General features: G+C 40.3%; 1 protein-coding gene across 2 annotated transcripts in view; it reads left to right on the top strand.

Moving 5' to 3' along the window:
* The window catches only part of PSMF1 (proteasome inhibitor subunit 1), a 41,986-nt gene that overhangs the window by 12,697 nt on the left and 12,664 nt on the right, over positions 1-16,625 (top strand). For both annotated transcript variants that reach the window (XM_050807282.1, XM_050807284.1), the window contains exon 4: positions 2,749-2,934. In XM_050807282.1, the coding sequence (XP_050663239.1) occupies positions 2,749-2,934 (186 nt within the window). The remainder of the gene's footprint in view (positions 1-2,748; positions 2,935-16,625) is intronic.

A 16,625-nucleotide genomic window follows, 5' to 3' on the forward strand; every position in this document is an offset into this window, starting at 1 on the left:
TGTCGCAGTTGTTCTGCCAAGGCTTAAAAATTATGTGAGAACCTCTCCTTCAGGACCTGGTGGTTTTTTAATCAGGCCTGAATTTTACACATGCCTAGGGATATCAGAGGCCTCCCTCTGATCTCATTAAAAGGAAAGAGGATTTGAATTTACCCCTGCACCCAGCTTGGGCAGGCAAGCAGCTCATTTTTTTACCCATGGATGTCCAGTGGCTTACTTACTCATTTAAATCAAGGCTCATTTTTTTTTTACCCATGGATGTCCAATGGCTCCAACATCATTTGTTATTCCTTCATTGAATTGCTTTTGAAACTTTGTCAAAAATCAGTTGTCTGTACATCTGTGGATCTATCTCTGGATCCTCTGTTCTTTTCCATTGATCTCTATGTCTCTTCTTCTGTCAGTATTACTCTACCAGTATTGATTATTGTAGGCATTAATACTGAGTGGAATAATTCCTCCCACTTTTTCTTCGTCAAGATAGTTTTAGCTATTCTAGGTTCTGTGTCTCATCCTTTTTCTTTTTTTCTTTTTCTTTTTTTGAGACAGAGTCTCGCTCTGTCTCCCAGGCTGGAGTGCAATGACGTGATCTTGGCTCACTACAACCTCTGCCTCCTGGGTTCAAGTGATTCTCCTGCCTCACCCTCCTGAGTAGCTGGGACTACAGACGCATGCAACCACGACCGGCTAACTTTTTGTATTTTTGGTACAGACCAGGTTTCACTGTGTTAGCCAGGATGGTCTCGATCTCCTGACCTTGTGATCTGCCCATCTTAGCCTCACAAAGTGCTGGGATTGCAGACGTGAACCACCGCCTTGTTCCCAATCTTAGGGGCAAAGCAGTCTTCCACAGTAAAGTCTATTGTTATGGGTAGGTTTTTTGTAAATGTTCTTTATCAGAAGTTCCCCTTTATTCTTAGTTTGTTGAGAGTTTTTAATCTTGAATGGATTTATCATGTTGGATTTTGTCAAAAGCTTTTTTCTGTATCAATTGATATGACCATATGATTTTTCTTCCATAGCTTATTGATATGGTAGATTACATTGATTGATTTGTGACTACTAACCAGTCTTGCATACCTAGAACAAGTCATACTTGGTCATGGTATATAATTCTTTTTGTACATTTTTAAATTCAATTTGCTCATATTTTATTGAGGATGTTTTATGTGTGTAAGTTCATAGGATATAATAGTCTGTATTTATTTATTTATTTTTTGTATGGTCTTTGCCTGGTTTTGATACCAGAGTAATACTGGTCCCATGAAAGGGGTTGGAAAGTGTTCCCTCCTCGTATATTTTCTAGAAGTGATGGTAAAATTGATGTTAATTCTTCTTTAAGTGTTTGATAGAATTCTCCCTGAAACAATCTGAGGCTGGAGATTTTTGTTTTTTGTTTTTTGTTTTTAGAATGTTAAGTGTAATTCAGTTTCTTTAATGAAACTATTCAGATTATCTGTTTCATTTTGGCTGAGTTGTAGTTTATGGTTTTTAAGAATTGGTCCATTATGAATTGTTGGATTAAGTTGTTCTTAGTATTCTCTTATTATCCTTTCAGTGGCTACAGATCTATTGTAATATCTCCTGTTTCATTCTTGTTACTGGTGACTTATGTCCTCTCTCTTTTTATATTTGTCAGTCTTGCTAGAAGTTGGTCAATTGTATTCATTTTTTTTTTTTTAAGAATTGACTTTTTGTTTCATTTTCTCTATTTTTTTTTTTTATTGACTTATGTTCTTACCTTTATTACTTCTGCTTGCTTTGGGTTAATTTGCTCTTCTTTTTCTCGGTTCTTTAGGTCAGAATTTTGGTTATTGATTTGAGTTCCTTCCTCTTTCTTGATGTAAACATTTAGTGCTATGAGGTTTCTTCTCAGCAATCCTTTAGTTATATCCTGCATATTTTCATATGTTTTTATTTTCATTTTAATTCAGTGCTATGTATTTCTTTTTTGGGACTTTGATCCAAGGATTTTCTAGAAGTATGTTGCTTAATTTTCATGTACTTAGAGAGTTAACTTTTTGTTTTGATTTCTGTTGTGCTTCCATATGGTTGGAGTACATACTTTGTATGGTTTCAGTTATTTTACATTTGTGAGCTTTGCCTTATGGGCAGGATGTGGTTCATTTTAAAATACCAGTGTTTTAGGAAGCCTGGAGTCCTACCCATTCTGTTACCTCAGCCTGCCTCCACACCTCAGCTGTGGCTCACGTCACTTGTCTCTCACAGGCAAAGAAAAAGAGGCCCAGGCAGGATGGGATAGGTGTTAGGGGCAGCCTTCCGAGGACTCCTGAGTTAGTGACAGAACTGAACCTTGAGCCCCCAGAGCTCTGCCTGCCTGGACCAGGAACCTGATTCATCCTCCCCGTGGAGCCTTTGCCTTCCATGACCCTTCCCATGACACATGATGAACACACAATGAAGCTGAGGGAGGGGTGAGGTGGGTGAGAACAGAGGAGTAGCCAGTCCAGGCTCTGTGCCCCTACACCCTCACCTCTTTCTAATGGGGTGGTAACGAGGAGGGGCAACTCAGATGCCTAAGAAGCTTAGGCCCAAATCTCAGAGACAGCGTGGGGCTGTTGCCCCCCTCACCCAGGTCCACCAGGCGGCCTGTTCCCCCACTTATAAACAGGCCAAGCGCAACGCCAGGAGCTCTCAGGGCCGCCACTGCCATCATTGCGGCCAGAATACCGCTTCCAGGGTTCCTAGCCAACTGCAAGCAGTTGACTCTTCGTCTGCTTCCTGCAGGACCTACAAGAACAGTGAGGAGCTTCGGTCTCGTATTGTGTCTGGAATCATCACACCTATCCATGAGCAGTGGGCGAAGGCTAGTGTAAGCAGTCCCCACCGGGAGTTCCCCCCTGCTACCGCTAGAGAGGTGGACCCACTCCGGATTCCTCCACACCATCCACACACCAGCCGGCAGCCTCCCTGGTGAGTACAGAGCGTCCAGCGGGAAGCCCATGCTTCTGCAGCGGGATTCCAGCCAGCTATCCCCATCCTGCCACTTGACCCCATCCCTGGCCCGTGTGTGTTTTCAACAAAATGATCAATGTCTTGGGGTTCAATGGAATTAGAAAGTGGAGACATAAGTGGAGCAGTGAGTTCTTGAACTGCTACTAGTCACCCTAATTACCCCACATCTTAAGCCTGCCTGACTTCTTTCTGGAGGCCACACAGAGCCCCTGAGTCTATCCAAGGATCAGTGCCTCTGGGGCTTATGTGCAGTAGTCCAGGGTTGCTGCCCAGGTAATTCACAGCTAATTCATCCCAGAGCTCTTTGTCTAGACAGGGCCCTGGGCCAGTCTTTTTGAGAAAATGCAAAGATGCAGAGGTACTAACCCAGAGGAGATGCAGTCCCAATGTCTTGCCCATTTCATTTCATTTCACTGTAGTCCCCCAACCTCGCTATCAACTTCAGAAGTTTTCCAAAATAGCATGGGGTGCGAGTGAGTCACATTCCAAGGTTTTTGCAGATTAGGATGGCAGCGTTAGGACTGGAGACTTCTGCTCAGAGGGAGGAGACAAGGACCATGAGACCCTAGTCTCTAGCTGAGATACCACTTCTCAGTTTGGAGCCCATACTGTGATATCATACTGTTGGTGGGGATGAGGGACAGAGTTCACTGTGAGGGACATAAATAAGCACTTAATAAATGTAGACTACCATTGTTATTTTATTCTGGTTCGTAATTATATGCCTTTAGTTAGCTAAAAATGGGAAATCAGTTAAATTATTACAGGTAATGATTGGCATATCTCTTTGGCAAAGTCTTTACCAAAAATATTGAGTCCTGTGAAGACAACGGAGAATTAGAAAAAGTGGTTGAAAAGATTGAAAATGACTTGTCTGATATATCTTATTTTACCAAAGGGAATAGAGATAAGATGACCTGCCTGAGTTCACCAGCCACCAATAAAGAGGTAGAGCCAGGGCTGGGGTCTAGGTATCCTTACTCCCTGCACAGTGCTCTGCCTGTGATGTAAACAGATGTGATCTAACCACCTTTCCATGCTGGAAAGATTTAAGAATAAGCCCTGGTCAGAAGTCAGGTTGGGAAAAAATTTTAGACCTGAAGTAAATAGTAATTCTCAGCTTTATTTGTTTATTTCAAAACAAATATTCTGTGAAATAGCTCTTACTATATTGAAATGGAATTCATAGGTATTCTAACTTACCTCATCCACATTTCAGAGGAAATCAGTATAAAGTCCTAACTATAATATAAATTAGAAAAAGAGAGTAATTAATAAGATGATGATGTATATTCCATGTGTAGGTGCATGAGTACACTGGAGAGCATAGATGTTTACATGTGTATGTGGTATTATCTTGAATTCAACAGTGACAAAAGCTGTTGTATACAGATGTATTATGTCAGCAACTCAAATACCACAAAACTCTGTTGCTGTTACTAACATGACTTTTTTGAAATGGTAAGCAGCTGTTGGGAGAATTGCAAACAAAATAGTGATTGAATATTGTTTCTTCAATTGTGCCATAGTTACATTCCTGGAAAAATGTGCTTGTTTTAAAGTAACAGAAAAAAAAAACTTTATGTTCATACATAAAATGGCCTTACATTCAGATAATTTATTTAGGCTTACACCTCCATGAATATCTAAACAAGACATTTGAAAATTGTGTGGGATGTAGGTCATTCTTCATTTCGTGAATCTCTACTATCAATTGTAGAATATCCAGCATCTCTGGTCTCTGCCTGTAAATGCCAAGAAGGCCCTCCAACTACTGTGACAAGCAAAAATGACCCCAGGGCTTGCACTATGGCACCTGGAGGTTATACCTCCCTATTTAGGACTCATAGACCTAGAGTATAGAATTGTGAAAGTAAAAATCCTAGCCTTGGAAGAACTGAGAGAATGAGAAAATCACCATGTTGCAACTTCTGCTGAAATAATGTACCTAGTCACAAACTGTCAATGGTTGATAAAACTATGAAGTAAAGGTTGATAGGGGACTTTATAATACGTGGATCTAGCGAGTAGCATATGAACCCATTGATTAATCTTAATGCTAAAAGTGGGATAGCCAGATACTGTTTTCTAATATTATGCAATAGTAAGTTCACAGCAACCTCAATCTAGAGCTAACTGCCAGTTTCAAAATATGAAGGACAGAAGAATGAGTTAAACAGACACATGAGGATACAACATCCAAAATTGGAATACAGAAAAATTGTATAGGATAAATTGACCTTGTTTTTTCACCAAATAAATTAACCGCATGGGGAGAAAAGGGAGAAACAGGCCGTTATGGAAAGAGTCATGCCAACTAAAATGCAGTGTTGGACATTGTTTAGATCTCAATTCAAACCAATTCAAAAAATTATTTTTTAAACATTTGGGGAAATTTTAGCATGGACCAGGTGTTAGATAACATTATCAATTACTGCCAATTTTGTTAGGTGAAATAATTCTGCTTATGTTAAAAAAAAGAGGTCTTTATCTGTTAGAGATATACATTGAAGTATTTAAAGGTGAAATGATGTGTGTGGGATTTGCTTTAAAATAACTTCAGCCCCCAAAAGAGTAAGGTGTGGGGGAGGGGAAGTATAAGTAAAATAAGAGTGGTGGACTAGTGATAATTATTGAAGTTAGGTGGGAATACACACAGGAACTCATGATACTGTTCTTACTATTTTTTGGTATGTTAAAAAATTTCCTTAGTAAGGATTTTTTATTAATACCAGTTCTTCACAAAGTCTTTCAAAAATAGAAGGGAGAGAATACTTCCCAGCTTCTTCTGTGAGGCTAGAATTATCCTGATACCAATACCAAAGACATCACAAGAAAACTACAAACCAGTATACTTTATGAATACAGATATAAAAACCATTAACAAAGTACTAACAAACCAAATCCAGCAACGTATACAAAGGATTATATACTCTGACCAAGTGAAATTGATTCCAGGAATGATTGATTTAACATCTGAAAATAAATCAGTGCAATACACCATATCAATAGAACAAAGGAGGCCAGGTGCCCGGTGCCTCATGCCTGTAATCCCAACACTTTGGGAGGCTGAGGCAGGTGGATCACCTGAGATCAGGAGTTCAAGACCAGCCTGGCCAACGTGATAAAACCCCTTCTCTACTAAAAATACAGAAATTAGCTGGGTGTGATGGTGGGCACCTATAATCCCAGCTACTCAGGAGGCTGAGGCACAGGAATCGCTTGAACCCAGGAGGCAGAGGTTGCAGTGAGCTGAGATGGTGCCACTGCGCTCCAGCCTGGGTGACAGAGCAAGACTGCATCTCAAAAAAATAATAATAATAATACAACAAAGGATAAAAACTACATGTTCATCTCGATAGAGAAATAGCATTTGACAACGTCTGACACCCTTTCATGACAGAAGCATTCAGCTAGCCTGGGAAATACAGTGAGACCCTGTCTCTACAAAAAATTTAAAAATTAGCCAGGCATGATGGCATATACCTGTAGTTCCAGCTACTTAGGGGGCTGAGGTGAGAGGATCACTTCAACCTGGGAGGTCAAGCTGCAGTCTGTCATCACACCACTGCACTCCAGCTTGGGCAACAAAGTGAGACCCTGTCTCAAAAAAAACAAAAAACAAAACAAAACAAAAAAAACGCATTCGCAATAGAAGGGGCCAGGCATGGTGATTCACCCCTGTAATCCCAGCACTTTGGGAGGCCAAGGTGGGTGGATCATTTGAGGTCGGGAGTTCAAGATCAGCCTGGCCAACATGGTAAAACCCTGTCTCTACTAAAAATGTAAAAATAATCTGGACATAGTTGCGCATGCCTGTAATCCCAGCTACTCAGTAGGCTGAGGCAGGAGAATCGCGTGAACCTGGGAGGTGGAGGTTGCAGTGAGCCGAGATCACGCCACTGCACTCCAGTCTGGACAAGAGAGCGAGGCTGTTTCAAAAAACATGCACACGGAAACAACAACGACAAAAACAATGGAAGGGAGGTTTCTCAAGCCAATCAAGAACATCTACAAAAAGCTCACAGCTGACAGTCTCCTTAATGGAGAAAGATGGAGTGTTTTCCTTTTAAGATCCGGAACAAGGCAAGCATGTTTGCTTTTGTTTTTGCCACTTTTATATAACATTGTACTTGATATTCTAGCCAGGGCAATCACTCAAGAAAAAGAAATAAGGGGTATTCAGATTAGAAAGTAGGAAGTAAAAATATCTCTATTTGTCAATGACGTGATATCTTGTATACGGAAAATCCTAAGGAATCCTCTAAAAAACAGAACTAAGCAAATTCAGCAATGTGGCAGGATATAAAATTGATATCCTGACTAACACGGTGAAACACCGTCTCTACTAAAAATACAAAAAATTAGCTGGGCGTGGTGGCAGGTGCCTGTAGTCCCAGCTACTCGGGCGGCTGAGGCAGGAGAATAACGTGAACCCAGGAGGCAGAGCTTTCAGTGAGTTGAGATTGCACCACTGCACTCCAGCCTGGGCGACAGAGCGAGACTCCATCTCAAAAAAAAAAAAAAAAATCAATAAAATCATTTGTATTTCTATACGTTAGCAATGAACAATCTAAAAATTAATGAAATTATCCCATTTATAACAACCCCACAAAGAATATAGTGCTTAAAAATAAATTTAACAAAAGAAGAATTGTAAAAGATTTGTGCACTGTGAAAGATTTGGGAAAGAATTGTATAAGGTTTGTACGGTGAAAACTATAAAACATTACCGAAAGAAATTAAAGATTTAAATAAAGGAACGACATTCTGTGTCATGACTAGGAAGAATTAATATTAACCATACTCCCCAACTTGATCTATGTATTCAGTGTGATCCCAGTGAAAATCCCAGCAGGTTTTGGGTTTTTTTCCCCAGAAATTGGCAAGCTGATCCTAAAATTCAGGTAGAAGTGCAAGGGAACTAGAATGGCTAAAACAATCTCAAAACAAAGTTGGAAGACTTCCAGATCCCAAGTTCAAAACTTATTACAAAGCTTCAGTCATCAGGACAGTATGGCACTGGCATGAGGATAAACATATAGAGCAAAGAAATAGAATTGAGAGTCTAGAAATTAACCCATACATTCATAGGGAATTGATTTCAGCAAGGGTACCAAGAGAGTTTAGTAGAGAAACCATAGTCTTTTCAAATGGTCCTGGGACAATTGGATATCTACATGCAAAGTAATGAAGTTGGGTCCCTTCCTCAGTTAACTCAAAATGATTCACACACGTGAGTATAAGAGCTTGAACTATAAAACTTCTAGACCTAGTAATAAGTCTACCTTGGGTAGTCTTACTCGCTGACTTTCGGTTAGACTGGTTTTAGACACAACACCTGGGAGGTCAAGAGCACAAGCAGTGAGGAAAAAATAGACAAATTGAACTTTGTCAAAATTAAAATATTTTGTACATAAAACAATAGTATCAAGAAAGTGAAAAGATAATCCACAGAATGGGAGAGAATATTTGCAAATCAGATATCTGACAAGAAACTTGTATCCAGAATGTATAAAGAGCTCTTACAACTGAACAATACAAAAGAAAACCCAATTTTAAAACGTTCAAAGGATTTGAATAGATATTTCTCCAAGGAGGATGTACAGATAGTCCATGAACACATGAAAAGATGTGCAACAACATTGGTCATTAGTGAAATGGAAATCCAAACCAAAAAATAGCATTATTTGCAATAGCCAAAAAGTAGGAACAACCTAAATGTCTCTTAGTTGATGAACAGCAAATATGATATATGCTTACAACTGAATATGTATATTATAGCAATAAAAATGAAGTACTTATACATGTTATAACATAGATGAACCTTGAAAACATCATGTTAAGTGAAAGAAGCCAGTCATAAAAGACTGTATATTATATGATTTATTTAATGTGAAATGTCCAGAATAGGCAAGAGATAGAAAGCAGATTAGTGTCTGCCGGGGTGGAGATAGAGGATGGGAAAGCAGGAATGAGGAGAGACTGCTAATGGGTACAAGGTTCTTTTTGGGGTGAAGAAAATGTTCTAAAATTAGAATATTTGCACATTCTGTGAACATCTAAAAACCATGCATTATACATGTTAGCTGGTTGAATTTTTTAAGTGAAATGTATCTCAATAAAGCTGTAAAAAATGGGTATTTTACATGACTGGGGCTTTTTTTTTTTTTTTTTTTTTTAATATTTTTCCTTCAGCTAGAGCGTGGTTTGTTAGTACCTAAACAATATTTTAAGGATTCATCATCATACCAGCAAAAGTGATTTATTTAAAATTAGCTACTGAATGCCTTCCCCCTAAGGAACAAGGCAAGGATAACCACTCTGACCACTCTTATTCAGCATAATACTAGAAGTTTTGCCCACACATTAAAACAAGAAAAAGAATTATCATACAGATAAGGTAGGAAGAAATAAACCAGTTTATATATGCAGATGACATAATGATCTACATAGAAAATCCCAAGGAATCTACCTAAAATAATAACAAAAATGAGTTTAACAAGGTTGCCGGATACCAGATTAACATAGAAAAATTAATTGTATTTTTATATACTAGCAATAAACAGATGGAATGAAATTTAAAATACCGTACTGTTTGTAGTTGTTCAAAAACTACTCGGGTAGGCTGGGCATGGTGACTCACGCCTGTAATCCCAGCACTCTGGGAGGCTGAAGAGGGTGGATTACCTGAGGTCAGGAGTTTGAGACCAGCCTGGCCAACCAACATGGTGAAACCCTGTCTCTACTAAAAATAGAAAAATTAGCCAGGCATGGTGGTGCACACCTGTAATCCCAGCTACTTGGGAGGCTGAGGTGGGAGAATCGCTTGAAGCCAGGAGGCAGAGGTTGCAGTGAGCCAGGATTGCACCACTGCATTCTAGCCTGGATGACAGAGCAAGACTCCGTCTCCAAAAAAAAAAAAAGCCAAAATACTCAGATATAATTCTAACAAAACTTGTATAAGACTTTTATACTGAAAACTACAAAATGCTAGTGAAAGAAATCAAAGAAGATCTAAATAAATGGGGAGACATAACATATTCAGCATAGTAAAAATGTCAGATACTCCACAAATTGATATACTATTTTAATGCAATTCCTATCAAAATCTCAATAAGAATTTCTGTAGATATAGCAAGATATAACAGATAATTCTAATATTTGTATGGAAAGTCAAAGAATCTAGAATAGCTATAACAATTTTTTAAAAGAATAAAGTAGAAGAAGTCATTCCACCCAATATTAAGGCTAATTATATAGCTAAAGTAATCAAGATGGTGGAATTGGCAGAGGGACAGACATATAGATAAGTAGAATAGAATAGTGAGCACAGAAATAAGACCAGCCAACTTCTGACAAGGGTGCAAAAACAAGTCAATGGAGGAAGGACCGTCTTTTCAACAGATGGTGCTGGAGCAATTGGATAATCAAAAGCGAAAATATGAGCCTTGACCTAAACCTTATATTAAAATGACCTCAAATTGGATCATTGATTTAAATGTAACATACAATGCTACAACACTCCTAGAAGAAAACACAAGAGGAAATCTTCAGTATCTAGGGCTTAGTGAAGAGTTCTTAGATACAGCACTAAATGCACATTATTTTAAAAAGATGCTAAATTGGACTTCATCGAAATTTAGAACTTTTAATCTGTGAAAGACCCTGTTAAGAGGATAGAAGCATAACCTACAGTTTGGGAGGAAATGCTAGAAAACCATATATTTAACAAAGGATTCATATCTAGATAAAGAACTCTCAAAATCAACAGCTTAAGAAACTATCCAATTAGAAAATTGAAAAATGAAGGCCAGGCATGGTGGCTCATGCCTGTAATCCCAGTGCTTTGGGAAGCTGAGGTGGGTAGATCACCTGACGCCAGGAATTCGAGATCAGCCTGGCCAATATGGCGAAACCGTGTCTCTTCAAACATACAAAAATTAGCGGGTATGGTGGTGCATGCCTGTACTCCCAGCTACTCAGGAGGCTGAGGCAGGAGGATCACTTGAACCTGGGAGGCGGAGGTTGCAGTGAGCCGAGATGGCACCACTGCACTCCAGCCTGGGTGACAGAGCAAGACTCTGTCCCCCCAGAAAAAAGAAAAAATGGAAAAATGATATGAAGAGGTGATACACTGAGAAGCACGTACAGATGTCAAAGAAGCAATGAAAAGATCCTCAGCATTGCTAGCCATTAAGCTAGGTGAAATGCAAATGAAACCACAATGGGATGTTTCACACCTATTAGAATAGCTAAAATTAAAAATAGTGATGATACTAAATTCTAGAGAGAGTGCAGAAAAACTGAATCATGTACACTGCTGGCGGGCATGTCAAGTGTTACAGCTACTCTGGAAAATCATTTGACAGTTTCTTAAAAAACTAAACATGTACTTAATAATTAGATCCAGGAATCACACACCTGAACATTTATCTCAGAAAAATGAAAATTGTGCCCACAGAAAAACCTGTACACAGATGTTCAGAGGAGTTTTATTTGTAATAGCCAAAAGCTGGAAATAATCCAGATGTCCCTCCTCCGGTGATCAATAGTTAAAGGAACTGTGGTGTATCCATACTGTGGAATACTACTTGGCAGTATAAAGGAATGAACTGTTGAAGCACAGCAATTTGGTTAATCAAAGTCATTATGCTGAGTGAAAGAAGCCATTCCCAAAAGGTCACATATTGTGTGATTCCACTTATATAACATTTTTTAAATGATACAGTTATAGAGGTGCTAAACAGATTAATGGTTGCCAGGGGTTATGAGGGCAGAGCTGTAGGTGTGGTTATTAAGGGGAGTAGCATGAGAGAGATCTTTGTGGTGGTTTAACTGTTAGAGAAAACTGAAGTGTATTAGAACCTCTTGTACTGTTTTTCCAACCCCTGTGAATCTTTTTTTTTTTTTTTTTGACAGAGTCTCCCTCTGTCACCCAGTGTGGAGTACAGTGGTGCTATCTTGGTTCACTGCCGCCTCCGCCTCCTGGGTTCAAGCGACTCTCCTGCCTCAGCCTTCCGAGTAGCTGGAATTACAGATGGCTGCCACCACATCTAGCTCATTTTTGTATTTCTAGTAGAGACAGAATTTTACCATGTCGGCCAGGCTGGTCTCAAACTCCTGCCCTCAAGTGATCTGCCCACCTCAGCCTCCCAAAAGGCTGGGATTACAGGCATGAGCCACTGTGTCTGGGCCCCTGTGAATCTTTAATTATTTAACAGTAAAAGGGTTTTCAAAATTTAGATGCTGAAGAGCCACTTAGGTTCTTAAGTCCATGGTATTTAGTCAGCTGTGTGTAGGGGGACAGTGGATCTAGCCCTGAGTGTTTCACAAAGGCCAGTGAGGCCTTTTGTCCTCATATCATCTAGTCAGGGATGAGCAACGGACTGGGAGCACATAGGGAAAGGAATCTGAGCCGTACCTGAAGGCTTCCCCAAGGAAGGGACTGACCACTAAGCAGACTCCTAAAGAATAAGGAAGAGATGTTAGCCAGACAGAGAGTAGGGCAGAAAGGGCATCTTAGCCTGAAGGCCTGTTCTGTACAGAGCCCTGGAAGGACAGGCAGTGGAGCCAGAGCCGGGCAGGGGTCATTAAGTGGGTTGCTGAGACCAGGTCAAGCTTCCCCACTTAGGGTAAGGGAAAGGATACAATACTCCTTACCAGGGTAGAAAATTACCAAGAAGTGATGTAGGCCTTCGTTCAGTGAATCCATACTAAGTGAAGGCTCTGAGTCTCTGGTCTGAGGAGGCTTCGGAGAAGATGTGGATATTCTACTAGGCCCAGAAAATAAGGAGGGTACCATTCAACCACTGGACTGCTGCAGGTCCAGCAAGTCCTGCCCCAACCTGGTTTTGGTTGGCAGAAACCTCTGGTCCTCTATCTCTGGAGTTCACCCCACTTTTGACCGTACCACCACTCAGTTATTTTTGTCTGATCTCAAGATTACTGGCTTTTTTCAAGCGCATATTTTCTTTGCTCTGTGTTTTCACCCATTGCTTGCATTTTTGGTGAGTCCTCTGTTCAGCAAATATTTGTTTCTCTGTGGGTTCAGGGATTCCTAGGGCTGGGCCCCTACCACAGAGGCATGCACTTCCCCTGTGGCATGGGAAATAGGTGAGTTAAGAGAGATAATTGCTGTTACAGAGGTTAACACAGAGATACTTCATGAATATCCTGGGAAGGGCTACTTGGAAGTGCTGCCTGAGCTGTGTCTTCACGGGAAAGGGAATTATTTCTTAAACTCACTCTCGGCCTTTTCATGTGTCTGAATTACTACATAACAGATTTTTTTTTTTTTTTTTATGAAGAAGGTTGTTCCAGACTGAGGAAACAGTAGATTAGAGGCATCAAGGTCTAAAAACTTGGGGCTGTCCCTGAACTTCAACTGGACAAAAATAATTTTTCTGGAATCCTAGCATATACCAGCTAGGGAGGATGGGGCCAGATTTGGGGAAGCCCCTGATGTGAAGCGCATGAATCTCCCTGTGGACAATTGGAAACCACTGAAGGATTCTGAGGGCAACAGTGCCTTTGGCTAAAGAGCCTGGTGGGTTGGAGAGGATCAGGCAGAAGATCAAGCTTTTCCCTCCTCCATACCACTCTGAAGGAAGAACTTGGTCCCCTTCCTTCCCTGCCTCACCTCTCCCTCCATGTCATGAAGAGTATTTTGTGGCAGTTAGGAGCACAGGCTTTGGAGATTGATCAGCTGTGTTCAAACCCTGAGCTTGTACCTTTCGCTGTCTCTCAGCACATTTAGCCTCTTGGAGCCTCAGGTTTCTCATCTGCACCTTGGGAATAATTACAGCTGTCTCAGAGGTTTTGTAGGATTGAATGTGATGATGGATGTCACATGTTGACATTCAGTAATTATTCAGTGGTCTAGTAACTGGTCACTGGAAAAAAAATATTCAGTGGATTCCCATTCAGGTAGCTGGCAAAGATGAGAACAAGATTGAAGGTTTAATGAGTAGAGGTCTCTCAAAAAAAACCTTGTTTTATTGTTTTTAAATACTACCATCTTCCCCCTAAAACAGATTTGATGTAGGATTAGGTGTGAGAGTGTCAGCCCAGAGAGGGTGTTGGGCAACTATATTTAGGCCCAGACCCAGGTCCATTATAGACATTGTTTCCGTTATCATCGTCATCATCACCCTGTGTTGAGGACAGAAGTAATTTCCCTTTCTTGGCTGTTCACTGTGTGTTGGTCTGTGAACCAAGTGTGTTAATATATGGTTGCTCATCTTCTGGACAGCCCTACAAGAAGATCAGTGGCATCCCTACTTTACAGGGGAGGAGACAGTGGCTGAGAGAGGTAGCACGTAGCTTCTCAGTGTTGTCTCGCTGGGAGGGTGAGCACTGGGATTTACCCCGAAGTGGATCTAATTCAGCAGCTCGTGCTTTTCCCACTGCACCTGTCGGCATTAGTTCATGTAATAAGCAGTGTGTGTACAAATTCAATGTAGCGTAGACTGATTATGGAGAAAAGCCCATCTCCTTTCCCCTCCTCAATTAAGTCTTTCTCAGGCAGACCTATTTCACAAGACTAAGGCACTGAACTGGAGAGATGGTTGGAAGAGGAGGCAGAATGTTTAGGAGGCTTTTTCTTAGCCTCTAGCAAATTGGCAGCCTATCAGATCTCCCCTCTGTACTCACCTCACCTGCCTCTGCCCCGACTCTCTGCTTATTCCTTGGCCAGACCCATTTGTCCATGAGCTCAGATAGCTGTGGTTCCTTTACTACAGCTCGCATCACCACCACGTTGCTCAGCAGCCAGGCACTCAAACTTCCACCTTTTCCTTTCCCCCTGAAATGCCTACTTTTAGGGTGAAGCCACAGGCAGAAAGGAGGCAAAAAGCAGCACAGCAGCTGGCCTCTCTGTCTGCTGCAGGGTGTTAATTATCCCATCACTGAGCAGCCATCACTGAACACCCTTGGCTGGTGCTCTGAGCAGAAATAGCAGCCTCTGCTCCTTCCCATAGGACACAGTCCTGTGTCTCACCCCTTGCCTTAAACACTCTTGTTTTGCCTATCTCACACCTGGAAATTTCCAAATACAAACTAAAGGTGGGATTGTCTGCCCTAGAGCGTAGAGACTTGTTTCCCTAGGTGTGTAGTGATGTATGGCTGCAGCTTGTAAAGGATTCTGGGTCTGCTGTGATACTGGGTGTGTCTAGGCTAGGAGTATAGCTAGAGAAGACATTCCATTGTAGTGGAAAATTGGAGGTGGGCAGGTCTTTCCTACTCCTGAGATGTCTAGAAAAGAATTACTGAAAACAAACCATCTATAAGGAAAATATTTTTTTATCCAGCCTAACTTTTTATTGTCATTATAAATCTAACCTGTTTCCTTTTGCTTCATCTGTCCTCTGATAGTCAGGAGACTGGATGCCCCAAATCTTGCTCCATGTTTTGAAAAAAACAGTTTTTCTATGCTTAACCAGCTTCTCTAAAAATAAATCTTTAGATATAAAGCTCTTTTTTATGTCATTCTGAATTCATTTTTAATCCCAACCAGTCTGTATCTTTACATATTTTTAAATGTTCCAAATAGTTTGCATTCTGCATTTTCTTTTTAAATTTCATAATCCATTTACTAAAGTGCTAAACATAACTCTTTTCGCATCTGATATTTCATTTTACTAGTATGCTATGGTTTATATCACTTCTATGGGGTATTTCAAGCATTTCTAATTTTTCATTGTAAATAGTACAGCTATGAACATCCCTGTGTATTAGGGTTTTTTTTCTTTTACTTCCTTGAGTTATATTTACTTACACTGGAGAACCTCCAACTTTATGTTCTGAGGAACCCTCTAGCACTCTAAAAATTATTGAGGACCCCAGAGAGCTCTTATATGGGTTATATGTATCAATATCTACTGCATTAGAAGTTACAAATGATATTTTCAAAATGCACATTTATTCATTCATTTAAAAATAAGCCCATAAGTGTTAATATAAATAACAAATTTCTCTGAAAATCTCTTTTCAAAACAAAATTTAGAAGAGTAACGTTCTTTTACATTTTTGCAAATCTCTTTAATGTCTGGCTTAATGAAAGACAACTAGATTCTCATTTCTGCTTCTGCATTCAGTCTGTAGGGGATATGTTGTTTTCATTGAAGGCTTTCACATATCAGTTGTTGGAAAAAAGGACTAGTTTAATAACCTTTTCAAATAATTATAGATATTCTTCTTTACTGTTTTGTTTGTTTGTTTTGAGGCGGAGTCTCGCTCTGTCGCCCAGGCTGGAGTGCAGTGGCGCAGTCTTGGCTCACTGCAAGCTCCACCTCCCAAGTTCACACCATTCTCCTGCCTCAGCTTCCCGAGTAGCTGGGACTACAGGTGCCTGCCACCATGCCCAGCTGATTTTTTTTTTTTTTTTTTTTTTGTATTTTTAGTAGAGACGGGGTTTCACTGTGTTAGCCAGGATGGTCTCGATCTCCTGACCTCACGATCTGCCCACCTCGGCCTCCCAAAGTGCTGGGATTACAGGTGTGAGCCACTGCGCCCAGCCTCTTCTTTACTGTTGAACCAACTTGACAAGTAGTAGTTTTTGTAAGGGTTCGTTGTAATGTGGAATCTGAATCCATATCAGTGAACTTTTTTATATATCTGTTACATTAAAATCCACTGGTCTATTATGC

The sequence above is a fragment of the Macaca thibetana genome, chromosome 10, assembly GCF_024542745.1.
Source record: "Macaca thibetana thibetana isolate TM-01 chromosome 10, ASM2454274v1, whole genome shotgun sequence".
Taxonomy (NCBI): domain Eukaryota; kingdom Metazoa; phylum Chordata; class Mammalia; order Primates; family Cercopithecidae; genus Macaca; species Macaca thibetana.